The sequence below is a fragment of the Phlebotomus argentipes genome, unplaced genomic scaffold, assembly GCF_947086385.1.
Source record: "Phlebotomus argentipes unplaced genomic scaffold, Phlebotomus argentipes genome assembly scaffold_18, whole genome shotgun sequence".
Taxonomy (NCBI): Eukaryota; Metazoa; Arthropoda; class Insecta; order Diptera; family Psychodidae; genus Phlebotomus; species Phlebotomus argentipes.
Window position 1 is genome coordinate 1,504,300 of NW_026776177.1, and position 25,836 is coordinate 1,530,135.

At 39.7% G+C, this 25,836-nt stretch overlaps 1 protein-coding gene across 6 annotated transcripts in view; it reads right to left on the reverse strand.

Annotated features, from left to right (window-relative positions):
* Positions 1-25,836, reverse strand: part of LOC132261028 (phosphatase and actin regulator 2) — a 72,894-nt gene that overhangs the window by 11,071 nt on the left and 35,987 nt on the right. For 5 of the 6 annotated variants that reach the window (XM_059759527.1, XM_059759525.1, XM_059759524.1 and 2 more), the window contains exons 4-5: positions 25,360-25,458; positions 23,398-23,772 (exon numbers count right to left, since the gene is read on the reverse strand). In XM_059759527.1, coding sequence (XP_059615510.1) covers positions 23,398-23,772; positions 25,360-25,458 — 474 coding nt within the window. The remainder of the gene's footprint in view (positions 1-23,397; positions 23,773-25,359; positions 25,459-25,836) is intronic. The other variant, XM_059759526.1, reaches the window with a different exon arrangement.

Here is a 25,836-nt window from a genome sequence, read left to right on the forward strand (position 1 = left end):
ATCAAATAAGCTGATGTGTTCTATCACTTCTTGGTGTCCACAAACACCCACTATTTGATAGGACAACGCCCAGCACGTGATTTCCAACTACTCCGCCTCCTCTGTGACTAAGTAGCTCCCAAGGATTCAATCATAGGGAACACGCGCGCTCACAGCCTTCCATCGCGTCCTTCATCTTGTCTTATCCAAGAAATCTGGGTCACAACATCCCATCTTCACTTGGAAGCAACCAGATATTCCTTGGGTGCCACTTTGAAGGGGCATTTCGAGGTATAGCCAGAAACTTTATACTTGTCTTTTCGTTCTATCTCACCTCGGCCAGAAAAACCTGCCCAAGAAGAGAGAAAATAAAACACGCACGTGGAGAAAAATTCAACATTTATCGCTATAACCAAAGGTAGGTAATTTTGGGCGAAGGAAAAACTCACATTAAAGTGTAATGAATTCTTTTGGGGACCACAGAAAAATATCCCAGGGAGAGAGATGAATACACATGTCTTGTTTGGAAAATTGTGAATTTCTCTATGAGACCACAAAGTTAAACTCTCTGGTATTTACTCTGACGACGTCAAAAAAATATCCATTTAAACGCGTGCTGATCAACTAAGGATGAAATTAACTTTTCTCTTTGTTGTGTCAATATTTTACACAAGAGAACAGTCAAATATGTCTTAAGATGCTATGTTTACACGCATATATATATTTAAAATAGAAACACGTGCGACATCAAGTTGTCAATTATTTTCATTATATTTTACCCAAAAAATAAATAAAAGCAATCCTTATTAGATTATTCCTCAAATGACCACAAAAATTAAGCCAAATGTCCTCCTCACGTCCAATCCAATCAGTTTAATCAAATCCATTATCTCGTCTTGCGAATCACAGCAAATCCCCCATAAATACCACAATTACTATAAAGTTACCCCAATAAATTAGAGACAGAGGGATTCTCTTTGCGAAACGGAAAAATTCAATTTCAGCATTATTTCACATGTACAGTGTTATCCACCCCCCAATTGATGTCATAAAACACATCTTAATATTCCTTCGGCGGCATTGTTTGGCTTCGGTGAGGAATTTACCAGCGCCAAAGGATCCCCCTTCCCAACACAGTGGCTGTAAAAAGGCAAGCAAAGGATGGTGTCTTCCACCTGCTTATTTGTATATTTATTTTCACGATACATTCAAAGTTTTCCGTATCGATTTCATTCACGGTGTGTTTTGCATTTTATATGCGTCAGTATGGCAAAAAAAATATCTTCATTCAAATTCAAATTGAACCCAGAGAGATATTTCGCTCTCACACTCTCACTCACATGTAATACCATCGCTTTTTCCGCTGATATGCCATACTTTCTTTCTGTAAATATTTTTCAGTGGGGGCTTTTTTCACAGTTTGTGTGAAGAAGGGAACAAAATAGCATTACCCTCAAAGTACACAAAAGTGGGCATGAGAGAGAGAGAGAGAGAGAGAGAGAAATGACAGAAAAAGGAGCTCGTCGAGGATTGTATGTGAATTGTACGAGAATTGCGGAGCTTCCTCCTGGACGAGCTTTGAATGCCAAAAAGGCTTCATCACCGCCAACCTCTCTCTTGTGCTGCCGGGCTCTTTGAGCATCCAAAAATCCACATTCTGTGGCAGTCTATCAGGCAAATTGTCGAACAACGAATACACCCCACAGTGTCTCTCCTCACTCTTTGTCAACCTGATCCACTCGTGTGTGGAGAGATAATAGAGAAATCACTGTTCAGACCTCACATAGGAGAATTGTTCAAACAGCCAGAAAATAAAGTGACAAATTAAGAACAATGTCGTACGAAAAACACATGAATATATGGACTTGGCCTTTCTGTGAATTTTGCAAAATTTCACATTATTCCTCCGTATTTTGACGACTTTTTTTTCCACATATTGTACACATTTGAGCCGCGAAAGAGGCCAAAACTTTTCTATGACTAACAGTCGCAAATATGTTGGCAATTTGCCTAACTTCATTTCACATTTTGAGTACTAAATAAATGCCAAAATACAGCCACAAAACACTAGAGATCAACCTACGACAGGCTGTCCTTGCTTATGACACATGAGATTCTTCAGTTGAGGCAGCAAGATTTGATAGGCGCGTGGAATTGTAAACTAAATAAAAATGTATAAGAATAGACATTTGTATTTTTACTATATCATTAATCTATTCAATTACAATAGCCGTTAGACTTTCCTCAATTCTATTTAAGTGGACACAGACACACACACATGAAACCGCCAATGTTCAAAGATTCATCAATTTATGCCTCTCCATCCCGCATTCATCTGACTCATCTATGCAGGCGAATTGAAAAAAGCCCCCTAGACAGGTGGTGGGTGTGCACGGTATTAAAATATCACTTGCAAAGCAAGAGTGGTAAGCTGAATTTCCCAGAGAGAACACCAGAGGCTAAGGTCAAGTATCAAATTAACAAACAGACCCACGATCAGCAACATGGGCATCCGACAAAATTGGCTCCCCGAGTTGAATAATTTCGCATACATGACACACACACACACAGGGATTATCCCTGATGGTGGAGTTGATGGAGAGAGGATTTTTACAATTGGTCCTGGGCTCCTTTTGACGTCACCGCGCGCCGCCCTCGTCCAAATTCATGTGAGATGGAAAATCAATAAAATGCACATACGAATGAGACCCCAATCCTGCTCCCGAAAATCTCCATTAGTCCCTTCTTTTCGGGGGATGACGCTTAGGCGCCGTATCGATTTGCAAGGGTTGGGCCATTCGAATGGCAAATAGGAAAAAAAGTAGCGTAAAATGATAGAGATTGCGGACAAACTGGGAGAAGTCTCGGGTAATATCCTTGAATTGCAGCAGCAGCAGCAGCAGCAAAAAAACCCACCCTCGACATCCATTGTAAAGTCCTTGGAAAATACCGGAAAGCCTGAAGCTTCCGAGGTCATGCAACAATTGGTCAAGGGAATGACAATGAAAATCAGGGGGATTTTCCCGCTGGGAAATATTCCACCTACACTCTCAGTCATGTGCTCAGGGCCCTGGCGAAAAAGGGATGGATTGTTGCAATTTTCACAAATTTCCTGCTCTCACACAATCCATGACGTCTGCATCTCTCTCACCCCTTTGCTCTGGCGCTGCAGTCCAGTGTACGCAAGCGTCAAGACCTTGCCGTGATCTCGTCATTGAAGCTGTTCAAGAGCAAAATGAATTGTTGAGGATGTGGGTGATGCTCTATCTTGTCGAGAATAAATTGAAAGTGCCCCATAGACTTCCCAATACCTCATTTTGCGGTCGCTTTATTGACTGGGAATGGACAGATTAGATAGACAATTCGTCCCATGGAAGTGACATATGAAGAATGTTATCTGACCATGAATTGACTTTGCATTTCTCTACAATTCGAGCTTCCGGAACAAGTGGAGAAAATATACACAGTTTTCAAATGAATATTTTCCTAGGTATAAAGAGATGTTAAAGCAGACGTTTTAACATTCCTCCGCCTACATGGCATTTGACAAATCATATAATTGGACTTTACACTTCACGGAATATTAAATTGTCAGATTAAATAAAATAAAACACGCTCCTTTCCTTTTAATTTCATGCTGGTGGTTTTCCCTTCAAATACACTCTCGAATCCTGCGAGTGAAACGTTTAAAGCACTTAAAGATATAAATTCTCGCTTATTCCTTCTTTCGTCATCCAAACCACTGGATTTTATTCACTTAGAGTCACTCCTCAGCCAATTTCTACCACGGCCAAGACGTGTGGACAACGATGAAGGAAGAAAAAAAAAAAAACACTGGAAAAGTCATCATGTTAACCCAAACGACCGACCAATGGTGGGAGGGAATTGGAAAGAAAAATTTAATGGTTGGGAAGAAAATCAATAAGCCATCAGAAGACGGGGGCTAACATTGCAAAATTTTATATAACCCACCAAATAACATCTCGAAGGAGAAGAGAATTATTATGGGCTTGCCTGGAAATCACCCATCTTCCAACGGTACCAACCCCAAACCCTCATCAACCTCATCATTACACCCACACCGGTACATCATTACAATATATTTCCGCCATCGTGAAAATCTAACAATGTTAAAAATGAAAATCCTCAAATTAAATTTCGTTAGTCGTACTTTATGTGTATTTACTCAGACACTCCCCCGGAAAATTCACTCTCTGCCCCCCCCCCCCCCTTTGCCTCCTCCCCCACTCCTTCATGACGATGGCAAACAAGAGAGCGCGAGAGATAAAGTTTCAAGTGAAGGAGGAAAATCACCCTCGCATCACTTTCTGATCTTTCCCCAATGGAAAGAATGGGAATTGTATGGGGATAAGGAGCGCACGAAGACTTTTCAATTTCAAGTGGCTTCCTATTCATTAGCATTTGAGAGAAACATGGGCGTGTGCGTGTGTGTAAAGACATTTTCGGGTTGCTTTAGCATGATATTCTACTTACAATTTTCACACCATTATAGCCATCAATGGCAAAATGTGTGACTCTCACCCAGACCCCAATGCTGGGACCATCATAAATTACAATTCGTACATCATCCCTTCCCACCAACAAACACGATATACCCCCAAGAATTTCCACCATGTTCCATCACTCCTCCACGGCAGCATTCATACATAAATAATGAGACGATTTCCCGCATCTTTCCCATTGGGCTCCCCAGTGCTGCTGACTCACACCCCAAAATCTAATCTGAAGAATTTTCCTAAACCACATCCGTACACACACACACACACTCTGACAACGCACCCATTTCACCCACACTCTGCACCCCTCGCCCTCCATCCCTTAAATAAATTTAAAGTAGACAAGCTGGTAAATTAATCCAATCTCGCCCCTGGCTGTGTAGCCAAACACCTTGGGGCCTTATTAAGCGGACGCGTCCATGGAGGAAAATCCTCCCACGATTCATAATGATAATTACACATTAGTTAATTTATTTACTATATTCCCACCAGTGGAGGCAAGCAAATTGATGCTTATATGGGGAGAAGGAGAAAAAAAAAACGTGACGAGGGGTCCTGCTGACACTGCATCACACCATCCAGAGTCAAGTCAAGGCTTGTGCCGAGAGTGAGTTCATTTTGCTAAAATTATGGCTGTTTTGGCATAATGATCTCTATATACTTATTAGCTGTACGAGAACACTGTCTGCTACACTAATTTCCCTAATGACTTTTGTGTCTTCTCGATGATAGACCATCTGCGGTGCTTAGAAATACGTCTACTGCCAATTTGGCTCGAGCAAGTTCAGCGAGAGAGAGAGAGAGAGAGTATTGTCTTGATTGTTGAACATGAAACTGAAAGCTTAACAATTCAATCATCGCTGTCGTTATAATTCTGTATTACACTTCCATGCTCGTTTACTAAAGCCACTATATATTGTAGCCACATTTTGACCCCAACAGTGAACATTTCAGTGATTTCACTCATTCATTCCCAAGCGGTGATCGCAAATCTCCGACAAAAAGGACACTAAGAAGACTTTAGCGTGAACATTTGCATGAGCATAACCAGAACAAACGAAGCGAGTTGATCCCATCTGTCTAGCGCCTCTCCAACTGTCTGCCAATGATGACAAGTCTCAGCATAGCTTATGCTTTCCAGCTAGCACACCAGATTTCGGCAGTGACTCCCCAGCTGTTAGATTATAAAGTTAATTGGCAGCCTGATGGAAATTTAAGGGCTGTGTGTGATATCTCTCGCCCACGAACGACGGAAGAAGCGATAGAGACGTGGAACGTGCTCAAATTGCAATGGGATTTTTCACCTTGAAGGAGCACAGCCGTGGCTGGCCGAAGTGAGACATCTCAGGGTGTGGTGGAGAGTGTGTGTGTGTGGTGGAGGGCAAGGTCGCTCACCTTTCTTCTTCACGGTGGATGGGCGTTTGTAGTTGGGTGGCCTGAAGGCGGCCGGCGGCGTGATCGGTGGTGCTGGGATTGAGTCCCAACATGGCACCACATTCGGTTGCTGATCACTGCCATACAGTTCGAGATGTTGCCTCTCGCAGCGACGCCTTCGCCGCACGCCGCCTGATTGGGGGGCAAATGGTTTCATTGCCGTTAATACGTCACTCATCCTAACGCTTCTAAACTCTCTGTTTTTCTTTTATTCTGCCTTTTTTTTGCACAAAACCAAAAATATCATTCAACTCCTCTAAACAGCGTCAAACGTAAAAATCCTTAATCAAGCACAAATAAATGAATGGTGATCTTCGAGCCTGTCTCCGTCACGCTCTTTTCTCATCTACCAATGGAACCAAAGTCACTACTATGCGCAAATGCCTTTTACTAAATGATAACAAAATAGAAAAACACAAATAAATGTCTGGCGTGTGCTCTTCTACCACAACTTGTGACAAAAGACGCAAATCAAAGTTTCCAAGTTAAAATACAATTTCAAGAGGGCGGAAATTTTCACTACTTTACTTCTCTCTCTCTTTCAATATTTTTAATATTCCCTCAGCAATAGACACTCTTATATCTATTGCTGAGATTCTTTTCGACCGTCTCGAAAGAAGGAAAAAAAACATAAGAGACAAATGAAAAAGAAGTAAATAGCTTGAACGAATAAAACAAAATGAAAATAGACAACGATAAATCTATCAATATTTTGAATCTCTCCTTAAATCAATTTACTTGAAGCCATCTGTTATTGCTGCCAATTGTGAAAATTAACACTGCACGATGTCTCAATTAAAATTTTACTTTCTCAGTGATACATTTCTTCAAAACGAAGAAAGAAACATTCATCTCTTTGATATTTCTCCGTCCTTCTGCGCTCAATGTGCAGATTCATCTTCGCTCAAATCTCTAGCATTGACACACATTTCAAAATTAAATGTCGTACACGGAATTTTATATTCAATTCCAATTATTTTTTTGATCTCTCTTGCTCGTTAACAATTTTAAACAGCCATCTCTGAACTGTAGGCAATAACACTTAGTGTAAATATTTAAAACTCTTCTCAGGCGCCAAACTTTTAGCGTTTAATTTTGTTTTACAACAACAAAAAGAGTGACTCTAGCGAAACAGAAATTGATTGTGACTTTGACGGCAAATTGAATTTTGGACACTGGGATCCAAAGGAATCCTCTGAATCCGCCTGAGGAGCGAATACAAGGAGCTTCACTCACAACCTCACCACTTGATGTACAAACTGACACTGAATGGACCACCGAGGTCTGACGATGCGGATGGAAAATCTCATCGAGACGCCGTATTGAGCTGCGTCGCGTCGAGCAGGACAGAAATATATCGACTTTGGGGTCGAGAATTGAGAGGAATTCTTTAGCTTATGGTGCTACACTTGCAAACTTTACTCATCTGATAAATATAGAATTAAATTTTCAAGGATTCCCCCACTCGTCTCACTCACTCTCACTCATTCCTCAGCATCTCTCTGCACCAACTATTGATCGTCTCCTTGTGTGCGACAGAGACTACTACACAGTTTCAAGTTCACTAATTTCCGCTCCTGTCCAAACACACAAAACACACTCTCTCTCGCATACTATTCATGAGCATCAGAGTCCCTCAAAGGACAACCTCCCATCCATCTATCGGGCTTCTACATTTTGCAACAATACCAACTCCAGCCCACCAACTTGATCCCAATAACATTCCCACCCACATGAACTTGAAACTTGAATGGAGTATCGAACAGGTTGTTTTTTCCGCCCTTCGCCACACCTCAAGAGCAATTTCCCAAATTCCTCCCCGCCCCACCTCTCCAATGTCAACCCAATGGGGATGTTCACGATTTTTGCCCTTTCCGACAATTTTTCACATAAACTCTCACGCAACACACTCCGACAGAAGTAGGAAGATAAGATGCCTTTTGGCAGTCTATGAAATATTTGCTTCATTTGCCACACAGATATATTATGTGCTCCAAGACTGTCCTTCGATCTTAACCTCCAAAGAAAAACCCTATAAAAATTGAATGTCAATGTTGTTCGTGGAAATTGCCACTACTTGTGTGGAAATTCACTCAGATCCGGAACACTTAACGAGGTACTTAGAATAAAATACAAACCATTTTAATCATTTAAACATCATTCGAAGTAGAAACTTTTACTGTTTCTTAAATTGACATTCTTCTAACCACACAATTGGATATAAAAGTACCTCTTATAAGATGCTAAAGTCTATATAAAACTCCTAAACCCCCCTATAAAATACTTGGTTCGATGTTCTATCCTTTGCCCGTGATGAAAAATTCATTGGAGGCACACAAAGTGGGTTCGTGATTAGTGAAAATTCATCAAAATTAAGCAAGTAGTGTAGCAAACTTGTTGAATAAAGTGAAGGGATCGCCGTTATCGACATAATTATACAACATTCGCGCTGAGTTATATACATTAATCAAGAGGAGTCCGACACTCAATGTATATTTTAATGAGCTTTAGTGCTGAAATGAATGGGACAAAAGCCACCCCAAGACCCAAGAAATTTTCCCCCACAGATATTTATCATTTTTGGGGAGGCGATGGCAGAAAACTTTCTGATGTATTCAATATTCACAACCTAAATACCACACACTCACCATTTTAATCCATCAGCGAAATCAATCAATCCCTACTCCTCCGCACCCCGGAAAAAGGCCAATTTTTTTTTTCTTAGAAGGATTCACACACAGGAAGCGACGCAGCGGAGATCCTCAAGACAGCATGTCGATACACGCTAAGGCAATAATTTATTAATTAAATCAACAATTAACTTGACACGCACCTGCGACTCTAGCAAACACCCACAAATTACTCTTCTCAACTCTCTTCAAGACATATTTGCCGATACTTCGAATAAATGAGGGAATTTATGCGAAACAACAATTCTCCCCGTGGGAAAGAAGATAGATAGAAAATAATAATTGCTGTGTATATATATTCGATTTGTGTGTATTCTTTGGCAAGTCAAGTTTGGTTAAATGTGTATTTTGAGGGTTGTGCAAAATTGCCTTAATGCCAAAGTGAAGGTAATGTTGAAAATGACTCTCAACTTGAGAGAGATTTTCATTCATTTTCTGCTGAGATAATGGTGAAAAGCTGTTAATTATGCATTAGAATTCAAATCAACTTGGTAAATATTGAAATTTCTCCTCATTCACTTTATGACAGAGTGAGAAGGATATATATATATATACTTTCGACTGCTCACTTCATCTGCATCATGTTCACTTTCAGGGGAAAATGTCATGTTCAGCGTGTGGGTGTTGGGAAAGTGTAAATGAGAGCAAAAGAGAAAACTCACACGAAAAGTCTCTCTCGTATTGACTCTATCTGGAAAACTAAGTTTTTCTCTTTTCATCTGTTATTGGAAGCTTTCGCTACTCACCACAGAATAGCGCCAGAATTCGCGAAGGAGAACATTTCGACAAAGTGTAAATTTAACGAATCCCTCCCAACGTACACACACTCTCTCTCTCTCTCTCTCACACACATCAAAAACACTTCTCATTGTATAGACGTGGAAATCACGAAATTATCCGTCTCGTTGGTAATCTCACCGCCTAATCCTAACCGAAAATTTCTCCACAACATCGCACTGTATCATTTCTCTTTCATTTTTCATCCCTCAGCGCTGTTGATTCTTGCCAGTCATACATTATATACACCACCATCAACATTTTAATTAGAAAATTCTCCGACATGAAAATACCTCGAATCATCCCCCAGATTTTTCACCCGCCCCAAAAACTTGTCTCTCTGTCTACTTGTCCTGGAAGTCTCCACCCATAAGATTTCAATTGCAATTTGCCTCTATTTAGCATCTTTCGCCCCACAATTTCCTCTCACAATTGACACTCACATAAAACACCCATTGAGCAAAGTATCCTAGGTTCAGCATTACGAAACTTTCCCTATACAGCAAACTTCCTCTCTGCTCAACTCAATTGGTAGAGACCATAGACCAGAGGCTGTAAACTTTCATCCGAATATCCACTATGCAGACTCTGTTGCAAAATATGTACAATATTCAGACTTCAATAGACATTCTCAAAGGTCCTGTAACTACGCTTATTCCCTCTAAAAGTGAATGCATTCATGTTCAGTGGTATTTCACATCCAGAAACTTTGTAGGAAGAATATTTCGCTGTGCAAAAAATTGTGATAAATCTGAAATTGGTCAGTAACGAACAAATTTCCGCCACAGTGGAGTAAATAGATTGTGAGAGAATTTAATTAAGAGATAAATTATCACCCAATTAGCCAGGAAATAATGATGTATGTAATTACCACCGTGGCTAATGAGTAATATTTTAACATCTCCCACAACCACAAAGGGATTCACTGTGTTTAGAACTCCCATTACTTATTTCCTTTATTAGATTCTAGACATTCCAGAAGCAAAATGGAATAAAAAACCTTGAGTTTTTTATGCTCGCAGATAAAGGGTCTTCTTTTTTGCATTCTTCATTGACTCATGCAAAATTAATTTGAATTACCAGGAAAAATCCTTTCAATTTTTCACGAAATAATTCATCTTTCACATCGGTTTTTTTTCCACCTTTTCACCCCATCATGTCGATGAAAGAGCGGAAAACTTGCCAACATTTCACTGGGTGTACTTTATGTTGAAGGAATGAAGCATATCTCGTAGGAGCAGAGAATTGTGAATGTCGGATTTGTGGTGTGCACGAGTACAAAATGTAGAGAGACGAACAAGAAAATTCATCCCCTATAAATCGTGATTAATGAACAACATTAGTTTCAAATTCTTCCATTCTCCGCCTTTTCACTTGCATCAAATCAAATGTAAGAGCAAACTGAAGTTCAATTTTCCTCCCTTTTCCCCCTCCCTTCCATTTTACCCATGAATTTTTGGTAGATTACAAAAAAGTAAAGTAATTTTTCAGGGCTTCACTGCAAAATTCTTATGTGTTTGTGAGGGTTTCTCCGGAAATGTTTGATTTTTCACTAATCCTCCTCGTGCTTGCGAAAAGTACACGCAACTTGTGACTTTGCCTACCATCAATTTTCTTTCTTTTCACCCTCAAATCCTTCCATGTTGAGCAAGAAACAAATCCACCCTCGTGAATTACTAATTGCACACAATCACGTCAGCGTACATTTAATTTTATAATTTCATTTTAATTTCAGAAATCTCTTTTGCGCATTTTCGCCAGCCTATGAAAAACAGTTAATATTCCTAAAAATGCATTTTTCTGACAACGCCAATTGTTATCTCATAAATAACATTCTCATACACCCGATAAACCACAAAAAGCGCCAGCAAAGTACGGGAAAAAGTCATAATCTGATAAGACTAGCAAAAACTCTTAACCACATTTGGTCAAAATAACAGACTTTTAGCCAGAGAATATGCACGATGAGACACAGCGATAGCATTCGCAAATTGCATTAGGAAGACAGTCAAATTGACTCTTAAAAGCGGAATTTGCATGAAAAAGTGTGAATTTTCACATCTATTTCCATTGTGACTCCGGAGATCTGCTCAATTTTTTCCGCCCCCTTCTTTGCCACATGATTGAGTGCACAAAAGGGGCACAATGGAAAAATTTCTGCACAACACCGCTAGAGAATAATCCTATCAAAAACGAGACAGAGTTTACTAGTTCGGCAGAGAGTATATCCTGCACAACGTATGAAACTTCCCCATTTTATGTATTTTCACCATTCCTCTGATTTTTTTCATCCTTTTTCCCACTCTCTCTCTCTCTCTCGCTTTCTATATATATTTCACGAGAATGCCACAAATCTTTTTGCTCTGGCACCGCAAGACAGATTTTCCTCCACATCACACAATGGATTGGCAAAGGCTTGTGCAAAAGAAATACCTCCAGCCCTTTTCTGGATGAAAAACTACGCAGATTCACATTCAATGGAATTCCATATAGATTTAAATTACATCGAAGGGAAATGTAATTCTCTCCATAAAAGCATCTCATTTGCTATGTTGTTTGTGTTTGGAGTAAATAAAATTTCACACATGCTTCTGACATAATTTAAATGAAAATTTCCTCTTTCGTAAAATTGCAATGTTTATCGCTTAATGAAATATGTATACACTCTTAATAAAGCCAACATATATAGTATAAAATGGGGTGGGGGTTGTTCTTTAAAATGGGAAAAGTTTCACACACTTCCAATTTTAATCATAAATATTAGGGTCAATATATGTACATTGTGAGTAGCGCGTGTTTGATTTACTCAAGAAATTGAATTTCTTACATGATCTGAAAAATTATAATAATCACACACATATTTAAAGGGTGGAAAAGATCGAACCTTTGAAACAGGCACAGCCCATAATGTATCCCATCATCGGAACTGTTTCTGTTGGATACGACGTGTGATAAATGAATGGAATCTAATGGATTGTCAGTAGATCTGTTGGTCCACGGCGATTTTCTGCTCTCTGCTCGCAATGCAGTCGACAGTGGTGAGTAATCCTTGTCACAGCACACAATTCCTTCGCAAACTGACGTGTTTTCTTCACACCACCCACATTCCCGTATTTTATGTATCATTTCACTGTGAGATATTTGGCCATGTGCAGAAAGAACGCCACAACTCGCCTTTTTGCCACACAATTGTCATACACTTCACGTATATGGATTCCACACTAGCACTTGTCCATTTTGCCTCTGCATCATCATCATTATCATTGCCCCATAGCCAGAAAACTACCCACCAAATCCGTGTGGTGTTTACGCAAAATGTCGAAATATTTTGCGGTGCGGAGATAAATGTTTATTGCGAATGGGGTGCAAAAATAACGACACAAACACCCACTCCAAATTTCACCCCCTCAGGTTATCAAAGCGCCAACGAGGGTCACGTGTCAGTTCATTGGTGGCACCGAGAGTGATTAACAGTTCGCCCAAATTCACTTGCACTCTGTGCACTTTTCCAGCTCACTTTTCCAGTTCACTTGTGGCGTGGATGAAAAAGTGTACCAACTCTCTTGCTTCAACCATCTATCAATTATGCCCACACTATAAAATTGAATTAATTTGTCAATCGATTTTTTTGCCACCAAATTCCTCGTCATTTCCTCTCATTCCCTCAATACTTCGCTCTCTCTCTCACTCTCTCTCTCTGTTTGTGTGTTGGGGAAAATTGATGAAATTTTCACAATGAACAATGTCAAGTGAAGAGAAGAAAAAGGGTTTTGTTTATGGAATAAAATCGATTGCCAGCGACGTCTGCACTGCATAATGACTCACAAGCTGTATAAACAACCACCTGGAAATATGGTGCGTCCAAGATATTCAACTTTGCATGCCAACCATTGGCATAAAGTATGAAAGGGTGTATAAAAGAACAGAATTGTGAGATATTTGCATGCTAAATTTGTCGATGCAACAAAATTCTCGAAAGAAAACCTTGATAATCCGATTTTTTTTCATGCCTCTTCAGCTATGAAAAGACCATAAATTCCTCAATTCTGCAGTCAGAAATACATTGAGAGGTAAGGATTGTGGAGTTAAATCAAAATTCCTTGATTGCCAATCATATTCTTCAAGATTTTCCTCCCTTTTCGCACAAACACACACACACAGACAATTTTAAAAGAAACATAATGGTTGTTCCAAAGCACTTTCGTCTAAAATTGAGTCACTCTATCGTGAGAAATGTAATCAATGACCATCTCAGGGCGAGAGATTGTGAATCTTTCACCCCATTAAACGCCATTCCAAGCTCCGCGATCGCTGTGATAAAATTGAGATGAATGCTCTTCAAGGGGAAATATTGAATGGTTCGTAATTGCTGAGTAAATTTACAAAATATATAACATGCCGATGGAAAATTTTCCATTTATAGGGAGGCATAATATACAAACATTAAATATATTCGAGAGGGTGGTGGAAAATTCTTGACACGAAACCACCATAAAAGTGTAACACGTCACACAAGAAGTGATTTTCTCTCTCAACTCATTCACTATAACATTATAGCGAAAATCCGGATATACTTTGAGCCAACACAAAATAGCGAAAAAGCAAAAAAAAAAAAAATACAGAGGCACAAGAAAACATCGCGCACTTCCAATGACGCACGAATCACTTTACTCCTCATCTACTCTGATATATGTACATAAGATTCTTCGATTTGTGAATTCAAAAGGAGATCTAATACTCAAGTGGCTCTGGCGCGATGGAGAAGTAGGAAAAACTTGTATTTTTGCACCTTGTTGAGTGTCAATAAAATCCTACTTTGCCAAGTGCGTCTGTTTGTTTGGTTTGATTCATCTTTTTGTGTGTGAAAATACCATCACTTCACCTCTTTCGCCACACTCTCTGGATGGACACACTCAGGAGGAAAACACTTTCAGTGGGTGGAGAAGTGGAAATCCAAAGGAAAGCGTCAAGAGCACAGCATGAGGGTGAAAATTAAATAAATGGAAATGTAAAACTCACACGTTAAACGCTCTCTAGCGAGAAATTGCTTAAATTTGAATGAAAAGTACATATTGAGGGAGAGGGAGAACAAGTACATCGACCGACCATTTGCAGTTCTGACCGTGAATAGATTGAGTGTCGCGACCATTTTTTGGCTGACGCTAAAACACCTCCATTTCCACACAGAACTACATACATGGGAAGGAAGAGCGAGCCAAGAGAGGAGGAATAAATGAAAATTGCCTTTCACCCGGAAACTTCAGACCGGTATCATCAATCATGTCTCCTTTTTTTCTCTCTCCTGCTTCCACACTCTTCTTGCAGCCGTTCATCCGACAGAAAGTCAAATATTCCACCAGTCGAAGATCCCAGGCGTGAGTCAAAAAGGAGTGAAAACTTCCCAGGGAAAATTTAATAAAATGTTAAATAATTTTTTCGCTCCATTTGTAATAAAAATGTGTGTATACAGAAAAATCGCTAGCAATATTTTATCCATATGCAACCGCTATAGTATCCGGAACGGAAGGGCTGTTGCTCTCTCCCAGCAAAACACTCAAGAATTTTGCATATGGTTGAGTTGAATCCGGGCTTGCCGGGATGAAATGTGTGTGAAAATTTCTCCTCCGGAGTAAATGGAGGGACATCAGAGCGCCGAAGCGAGCTTTTGCAATGGTTGCCATGTGAAACACACTCAGCCACTCTCGTTACCGGACACAAATTGGATTGGTTCACCTGTGAAATTTATTATTTCACTCCTTTTTGCCCTTTGGCTGTTCGCTTTCTCGCGAAAAAGTCAAAACAAAAACAACGAAGGAATATATTTGATAAATCCTTTGCATATTTCGTCCAACAACTGAAATGGCGCATTGTTGTATTCAAATCTCACACTATTTTGCCAAAGTTTATTCCCTCTAAAACATCCCCCTTTTTGTCAACAAATGAACAAAAGCATCAGCAGTACAAATTACCGGAAGAAAGAAGTAATCGAAAGTGGGACAAAAGAGGGACAACTCCAGTGTCCGAGGAATCATTTAATTTTGATGAGTCTTGAAAGAGCCGGATGGTATTTTCAACACCAATTCACGTTTATTGTCATTTGAGCGGATCAAAAGAAATACAATTTTCTCTCCTCCAAAAAAAAAAACACACTCACACTCAACAATATATAAATGCTGAATGGCGAGCAATTCCACTCGCAGTATTTGCTCCGTACACTCGAGGAAGAAATGGACGATCTTTTGGCAAATTGTGCAATGCTGAAGAGACACAAGTGCGCGAGACAAGCACAATGTGAGCTCCAGAGTGTGTATTCTCTATTGAGGATATCGCAAATCGACCAATTAACGCCAATCAACCTTAATAAACGCGATCCAACAACAAAATGACTCCACAGTCTATATATAAACCACGCTCACTCTCTCTCCATTCATTCGAATAATCAGCGCGACAACATTTGATGGCCAACAGTAAAATTGTAGGCGGATTTAATGAAATCGACTCATGCACTGTTGAATTTTAGATGGAAAGAGAGAGAAAAAAGGGTTGTAATGCTCTCTATTCCCAAGATAGACGAAAAGGATTTCTTTCTCTTCTCACTCTTTTCTTACATCTACTCAGGAAAATTCCAAAACGCCCTTCTCAGCACATCTTTATTTTGCCATAAAAGTTTTGACGTGGAGAAAAAAAAACACATATATAGCTGCAGAAAAGGGTGGCGAAAAGGGCTAACATCACACTTTTATAGTTAACAAGAAACTTCCATTGGAGGTGAAAAGTTGAGAAGGAAAATGCATCGAGACACAAAATATACCCTTGTAAATATCATAAAGTGTCTGATTAACTGGAAAGTTAAATTTTTTTCATGTGAATTTGCATACAATCGCCTAGAGGACTTGTTTTTCTCCACCATCTTTTCCTCCATGGAAAAATTAACAGAACAATTTCATAGAAAATAGAATTCACTCACACACAAGAACCTCATGCTACTTAGGCGAAAGAATGAATAAAATAAATAATAACTTTTCATGAATAATTCAAAAAATTATTCCCCCCCATCATCATTCGTCTAGGCTTTTTTTTCTCCACCACCCCACAACTCTGGTGCTTTTCTGCCCACATATTATAATCTGTTACATGTTCAACTTTTCACCCTCATCTCTCATCCACCAAGTGTGGAGTGTATATTGTATGAATTCCATTAATGTAAATCCCATTTGTTGGATTATTCTTTTTCTTCCTTGTCCATAGAGAAAAAAAAGGAACGATCCACTCTCTCTCTCTCCTCCTTTTGTTTCGCCTCTTCATCACTCTCATCACATTTACACCACTTGTGCCATCATCTTCATTTTCTCATGCATTTTTGCGGGCAAATGAATGAACCATCGCAGGTGTTTTGCCACCCCAGGATGATATTCGCTTTGTCCAAACTCTGGCGTCCAAAACAGACATCGATCTTCAGATAGGACAGAACTTTTGACTGTGGTTCAACTGTATTTCCCTTGTGATTTTCCATGAAAACAATCACCCTCCATCTGGTACAGCAGCAATATGAAGACAAGGAAGAGCGAGAGAGAATTGTCTCAACCCTGAGCATTTTTTTCTGTTCTGCACAATTCATCCCTATTGTTTTCCACCACACATTCACGCAAAATCGATTGGAACAGGTGATTTTTTTTTGCCCTTTGCCATCGGTCAGACCATTTGGATTGAGCAAATTTGGGGCTTCTCTCCACATGGTTTGCTGTCTTTCCCCAACCGATCCACATGTGCCAACATGACACAGGAAAGCCACAATAATTCGCAATGCCAATAATTAAGTGTCACACACTCACGAGAGTTCGTTTAATAGGTTTCCTAATGCGACCTTCTTTTTTCTCTCCCTCTCTCTGCCGAGGGGATATCACAACAGCTCCCCGCACATTCAGCACCTTTGCCGGGCAAACAGACACACCAACAACACTCTGTCGACATTTTCCTCGCCTTATGGCATCTCCAGAGCAATGATAAGAATGAGAATGTTTCTTCAATTTGGCCCCCTTAAATCACCCCCCGACAGAGAGAATTGGCAAAATGATGTGCCAAAGGAGTTGGGGGAGTCAGTCAGACTGGAGGGTTGCGAATTTTTGTGTACTTTTCGGCACCCACGAGCTAAATTGTCTCCCATGGTCTGAAGGAATCCTCTTCCATCGTCAAAACTAACGTATTTTTTTTCCTCGCTGTCTCTCCTCCTCCTTCTCTTCAGCAAATAGAACGCCAACAAATAGAATCAGTCAGAATCACAAGAGAATATATATCTACTTTGAGAGATTTTCCACTATATAAATGTGTATATTGTAGCCAAGCACTTTTCTCTCAACTTCTCCTTTTTCGCCAATTTTTGTCATCGTCTGCTGAACCATGACGAGTTGTCCAAACCGAGGATTAATCCAGACACTGGCGGCTAAAGAGTTTTTTGGGGGTGGAAATGCTTATGGCGACAGATGGAGAATGAAAATTTATTTTGCATCCATGTTTGGATTAATTTTTCATTTCAGCCAAAGTTTAAATCTTGTACCTCTGTCAAGGTAATTATATGATGCCGAAACTTGGCAGATAAATAAGAAAACATATGGCATGTAAGAAAGAGGACCTTCCCTTTTTCACCCTCATTAGTTCAATATGAAATTTTGCAAACTTCCTTCTTCAAATATGGCATATTAAAGTGGATGCAAATGAGGCATAGCCTGAAGGGGTTTACTTCACAGCCCCTGAGAAATTAAGTCAGCACCGCTAGCACGGAAAACAAATCAATTAACCATGTCGAAGGGTAAGGCACTAGAGTTTCCTCTTGACTGAAAATACCTCAAGTGAGAGAATCGATGGATTAGACATATTTTCCAGTTGCACTGCAAATTGAACGTTATAAATCTTCACAGGGTTTTAGCAGCAAGTAGAGAGAACACAAAGTATGCCAAAAGACAGGCCATAAAGTAATTGAATGCACCATCTTCTCTGCCTCGTCTATTATCCTGTGGAACATTCACTCCCTTCTGTGGGTATTCAAGCAAGGAGTCTCACATTCACGGGCACAAAGTGATTGGTATTCCGTGGAATTCATTCAAAATTGAAACTTTCGCATGAAAACTTTCGCCAATGGTGCAACCAGAGGGAGAGAAAGAGGGGCGCGCTTTTGTGGGTGTGAGAGAACTGAAGGAAATGCTAGACCGCGCACTTTATCACCGTGAAAATTAGACGGAGCACCAATCTTGGATACGACGCGAGCCTTACTGACCTACACTGGCAACCAGTGAGCTGCTTCCACCCGAAAAGTCGTGCACTCTTCAATATTACACTCCCCCTCGATTCCACACAGACACACAGGCCGCTCCAACGCAGTTTTCTGCGCTGACATCGTACGCGAAAACTACCAGTTCCACACTCATAATTAGTATATCACCCCTCACAAATTGCTGAAGTCACCAAGGGAAAAAAATGAGCGTCTATTTCACCCACAGTCATGGCAGAGTAATCAGAACTTTTATTATTATTTCCACAAAAGAGGAGAGAAATCATCTCCCAACACCGGAACACAGACACAGGATGGCAAATGTACCGATATTTCGTTATCGATAGGTGAGAAATATACCGACTTTGATGGCTTCTATGCACAAGCAATATCACACAGTGTGGGCAAATGTGTGTACAACAAACTTTTATACTAAATACAACATTTTTCACTCACGCCAGAAACACACAAAACGACTGCTGGTCATGCGCATTGCGATGCCACCTTCTGTTTTTCGCCCTTTTCTCACTACCCTGCTTCCGTTCACCCTGTGAACAACCCCCCTGTCGGCTAGCTGGCACAACCACACTCCCCACTTCGCACTCACACACAGCCACATTTGCCAGACTGAAAACCGCATTTCCATTTTCTTGAGCAGGGATTAAAGATGAATTCTTGCGTAATTGAAATTGCAAAGATTCTACATATTCCTAGAAATCCTTCCATGGATGAATAGAGGCATTTCTGTACACGGAACCAAGAGATATTTGCTTCACTTTGATAGATTTTTCAACTATTTTCTTGTCTTCTTTACTCACTGTAGAAAAATTCACAACTTCCCGTCTTAAAGTATGTGCAGAATTTTTCTCATCAATTCAATATTTATCCTTCATCTACAGTGTTGATATACTCTGGTGACAAAGACGACGTCGGCGTATAGTCGTCGACGAGTAAAAGTCACTGATACGCTTGTTGTTCTGACTCACAGAATTCACCAAAAAAAAAAAAACAGAACCGGGAGGCAACGAGAGGAGGTGGAAAAAGGTCTCCGAAATTCCCAGCCAGACAATTTAGCAATATTTACATTCATTTTTCCATCCACGGAAGTGAGTTGCTTTGATGTGTCTTCGCGGGATGGAGGGAAAAAAGAGAGAAAAATCACACACACAGAACATCCCTGGGAAGAAGAAACCCTTTGTGACATTGAGAGAATTAATTGAGAAATTGTGTGAAATTCCATTGAGACGTCTTAGTCTGAAGAGAATTTTGCAAGGCATTCATATCCCCATGATATTCCTTCCCCTTTCTCGCTCTCTCTCTCTCGCTCTTTGCCAACTTCCCAAGTTGAGGATGAACGGAAAATTCTCAAAAGCAAAGTTATTGCTGCAATTTAACGAACACATTCCCCGCTCTTTTACCTCTCTTATCACTTTCCGCCTCTTCGCACCCCAACTTTTCTGCCCCAATCACGATCAATTTTCCCACCCGCTCGTGGGGTGTAAGACAAATAGGTCACTCACCTGAAATGAGAGGAAAAAAAGCTGCAATGAGTACAATTGAAGACGAATTGGTTGGGGAAGAATATTGAATATTCAGTGGAGCGGAAAGGTTGAGGAGAGATATGTTCAAAATTTATTGGACTCATTAAAATTCCTTCACTCTCGAGGTAAGCGTTCTGTGTCAAATTCCATCTATTTATTGGCACTTGACCTCCCTTCGCGCCAAAAGAGGGAAATGGAAAGCAGACGGAGACCAGTAATAATGTCAAAATTCCACCGGCAAAGATATGACACCACCCAGGATACAATGGCATAAAAGATCATAGAGAACAATAGATTGTGAGGAAATAATTGGAATTTCAAATTCAATTCGTCATATACACTTTAAGTGTTTCAGTCATTCACTGCGTTTCAAGCAACAATCAATCGCCTCAGATTTAAATTAGAATTCAAAACTCTGTCAAGAGTGTCTAATGTGTATTGACGAGACGCAATTAGCGATAATTGAATTTATGGTCCAGAAATGTGTGCGTTCTTCATTTTGAAAGGAGCATTTGAGGAAGCAGAAAACAGTTGAGGCAATTTTCTCAAAGTCATGACAATATTTAGTCAAGAATAGTTGTGAAGAGCTTCACAAACATTCCTTAAATGAAAAGGTGACGCATATAAGAGAAATAACAGTCTGCAACTTTGATACAAGCGCCTATATACAGAATTGTATGTTTTCCACAATCATTCCAACGTTTTCCTCCACCCAAGCATTTCCCTAAAGACTAATTTGTGCTTTTGCAAGAACTTTATAATGCACTACTGAAAATATCACACATGAAACTTTAATGATAGTCTGTGTGGCAAAGAGTACATCAACCTTAATCCACACTTTTTCCTCTTCGCCCCATTTTCCCATGAGAAACTCTCTGGGTGAACACACATAGAAAAAAGAGGAATACTTTTCAGTTCAGAGAAATGAGAAACGCCACATTTTCCTCGCAGTGCACAAAATTCATATGCAAACCAACACACTTGAAATCCTTCAAATTGAAGAGATTTTCGCAATGTGTAAAGTAATTTAACACACAGAGCGAGGAAGATGAAAAAAATGAAATGCTGCTAAACAACTCAATTGCGTATGCGAGTCCAGGGGAAAGAAGTGAAAAAAAACTCAATTGCTCTTAAGACGAAAAGACGGAGAGAAACATATTCAATTTGTTTAAGATAAACTCCCATTTTGTCATTCCTCATTCCAATCCCCCCGAAAGTCCTCATCCACAAGAAGATGAAATTAGAGAAGAAACCTCCTTATGTTACAATTGGAATACATATAGCAATTTTTCCCCCAAACACACACACAAACACAGAATGTGGGACAGATGATATGGGGAGCCTCATTGTCATGTACGAGACATTGAATGAGAGTCTCTGAGGCCTGGGAGAGGATCATCTCTTTTTGCTCGCAGCCTTTTTGGCCGCACTATTGCGAAAAGGGAGAGGCGGCGGTTGGTGGTGGTGAAAGCCATAGAGGAACATCACAAAGTCAACCCCCCTAATTTCAGTCTCCAACTCACGCTCGCCCCCAGTGTTGCTCCAAGAAATATTTATACAATGCGTATCGGGAGAAGAAATACTTTGGACATAGACGACGATACGAAGCAGAAGAGAGTGAGAAAATAGGCAATTTATATTGTGATGCGAGAGTGTATGAAAGATAGTGGTGAAGAGACAAAATATCACCCATTGTCTATGCCATCATGGGAATAGGCAGTCTGTTCAGGATGTCGTGCTAACATCTAAACTGCTTAGTTTTCACTTATGTCTTACTCAGAATTACCAACTGCATTAAGTTGTATTTTCCACAATAGCAAAACAATCTGCAAGAAGCAGAAACAAAGCCTGGATAAATACACAAAATGATTATTAGATTTTCCTGAGACTTTCAAATGACAATTTCAGCTACCATTTTCACCCCTTTTTCTGGAAACTTTTCCCCCTCACGTAGATTGGATTCAACAAGAACACACACACCCATTTTCCGGAGAAAATCGATGTGTTAAATCACAATTTAAGGACAAGCCATCAAACTCTGGACACACAGTATTCTATGTATGCCTTTGCATTGAGATCCTTTTGATAGAAATTTCTTTTCTCTCTCTCGCTAGAGAACAATACAAACAAGGGATTGTCTGACTTAAAAAAAAAAACACACACGCAAAAGACTTTTATCGACTTTTCCACAGAATTCTTTTACACTGATGTTGACACAAGGAACAATGCACGAATGTCATTTCTCTCCTTCCCAACTTTTGCGGCATTAAAAAAAAAGAAATCACCAGAGAGATATAAAAAAGGAGTCAAGCATTATCATTAGTAAGTTTCACGACTTTTCATCGTCAGCACATGAGAAGCGCCGGAAAATTGATCTGCCTGAACGATTATCATCATCTTAAATGCAAGTGGGAAAAATTTACATTGGAAAAACGTTTTCACCATCAACATAAAAGTGAGTGTGTATTGAGTACTAAATCCACCCCATAGCATCTCAACATTCAATTTATCCTGAGCGACAATTCAATAACAATAAAGAAGGAAAAAAAATACACCAGAAGAAGGCGTGGAAGCAAAGAAAATATTCTTAATGCACTTCAGAGTTTAATTTTTCTCTTCTCACCCAAGCACTTCGCATCACGTGTCAGTCATAATTAAAAATTATGTGATAATTGGCAATTTTCTCGAGTGCATCCTTGAAACAAACAGGAGCTATCCAACCATTAAAATGTTGTGTGAAATATTAGTGAGTGTTTATCTTTGCGCGAGTGCAAAAGTACTCTGACCATTATTTTTCCTATTTTCCTCTCGTTCGTTTCTCTCTCTCGTTCCGTTCCGCTTTTCTTTTCCCATGAGGAGTGACAAAGAAAGGCAATTTTCTTGTAAAATATTGTTCACGAACTTTTCTACAGTGTCTTTTCTGTGTGTGTATGTTTTGCGAATATCACCCTGAATGTTGGGGTAATCTATATTGAACTATGAGAGCGAATACACCCTGTGTAAAGTCATTTCCACGGGATCAAATTGTCGTAAAACCCGTGAATGCCTTTCTTCGGGCAAACATCGTGTGTGGGGATGAAATAAAACGAAGGCAGACACATAAAGTCCCAACGTGAGAAATAGGCTAAAAGAGTATCCCCGCCACTGAAGGACAACATTGCATGGCAAAGGAGAGCATCGCTCAGGACACTCACCGAGGTTGTTATTGGCGAAATGCTGCTGCAGCTGCTGATGGAGCGCCTGCTGGTGTTGCGCCATAGGTGTCAGTGGCGCCGCTGGTTGGAGGCCCAGCTGATGCGCCGACTGTGAGTGCGCAACGTGACTGCCGCCGGTTCCGCTGCCCGCCATGAGAGCCGCAATTCCCGCCGATAAGTGGCTGCCGCCAATCTGCTGTGCTGACTGCGACGAAGGCACATGCCCCGAAGACATCGACACCGTGCTGGAGTTGTTGTTGTGATTATTGTTGTGGTTCTGCGATAGCAGTGACTGATTGTTTGGATTGGTCGGACTCGTGAGGACGGCATTGTTTGTACCGTTGGGAGATGGACTGTAGAGGGACGAATCGTCACCTGAAATATTTTGTCGAAAAGCAAACATTCCGTCAGTAAATGCTCAAGACCAGAGAATCTCAGGCACACTCGTCGTCATCCAATACATCCACCACCAGAACTACCACCAAATCTAAGCTACAAGAAGTGCGCGCGACCCTCGACAAAGCTCCACAATCCTGCCGCGCTTTTGTGCGCCTCAATTCCAGAGAAGAATACACTTCCCACAACACTAATTGATCTCTCGCACTCTGCAATTGTCACTATTAATGGCAAAGTGAAGCAATCTTGTACAGTTACTCATCGATGATTGAACAGAGGGGAAAATTAGACCGGATGCAAAATGCATAGTATAAATAGAATATAATCCCAACGTGATGAAAACTATCAGATTAACAGTGTGAACATCCGTAAAAATAAAGCTATAAAGGCATATAATTTACTCACTGGGGGAAAAAAACTACCGCATTAATTGAGGCATTTAAATAAGAAAATAAAATTGTGTAATCACAAAATATACAGAATAATAATGACTTTCGCACGACATCATAATATGAAAAAAATATGATTATAAATCGCATAACGAAAAAAAATATATTTTATTTGTATTTTAGATGCTGCATTTTTACTACATATAATTTTAGCGTTTATTGAAAATCACAAATTTATAAATGATTCATACAAAAACACACAATTTAACATGCATTTCAACATCTGTGACTAGAAATATTATTCAACACAATTTTATGCAGACACTTTAAAAGCTCAGCATTACCATTAATACATGATAAATGGATCTATTACGAGTCTATTAGTTATAAATCCAGTGATTTAAGAGTCGGAAATCATGCTAGAGTGTTTAAAATATTATGATTTTTCATTAATTCCGCAAAGCCAGACTCAAAACAAGCTTTAAACTACACAAAACACCAACAAACTTTGCTAATTGAAGTAACATTTGCAAAACTTATACACAAAACTAGTGGAAAGTTTCGTCATGCAAAACTACACAAGAAAACTTTTCAACACACTTCAAACAGCCAAAATATTTTCTATGTCACTCAAAATTTCAAAAATCACACAGGAAGAAATTTCAAAATTCTCCACATAAAATGCATAAACAAGCATTTCCGTCATACTTTCCTACAAAGCAATATCATACCCAAAATTCATGGTGAGAATGTTGGGGACATAAATAGCAATGTGACAAGTCTGTAATTTATATATCATTTTGCCACATCTTTAAATATGAACTACACCCAAAAATAGAGACAGACAATTAATGGCTATAAGTCTCAAATCGTCTAGACTCCATATCACACATCAGCGCACGAATACAGTGAATGGGTTGGCTGACGATGGCGAAAAATGTACCAGCCCATGAGTTAATTAGGACAATTAATGTTAGGCAATGAAGATAGTGCAGAGAGAAAAATTAATTACAAGCTCTTATGGAGATGTTAGTGACAAATATGCTACAAATGTTCGTAGGCAAAAGCTCTCTTGACCCCAAACAGCCTCAATTCTTTCCTCCCCCTCCGCACTAAACCTAAAAGCATCTCTCCACACCCACGTGTGGAGCAAGAGTGGATTGATATGTCTCTCTACCTGACTCTGGAATTGTTGAAATTGGCGAATCCGGCAAAAGAATTCCCTTTTGAACTAATTCTTCACGATTGGCACGGACAGAAATTTTTCTCTCTAGTGCTATAAAGGAGAAAAAAGAACAAAAAAAAACAGAGCGCCACAAGAAGTGGCACAAATTAGATACCAGTAAAAAAAAAATACATCTGAAAGAAAATTAAATAAAGTGAATTGTGTTTAAGAAAGAAGAATCAGTGCACAGAGGAAAGAATAAAACATTTTGTTGTTTAACTTGTAATTCGCATTCACACCAATTTGTAATTCAAGTCAATTCAGTAATATTTCCAATTTCTTCTTCTTCGTTCAAGTTCTTAGCCTCATTCGGTGCTTTTCAGCAACTTCTCTTGCAATTAATTATCACTTTGACAACATATAAATCATTATTTCCTCCTTAACTTCCATCCCAACATCGATTCACGATTAGATAGATGATATTTAAAA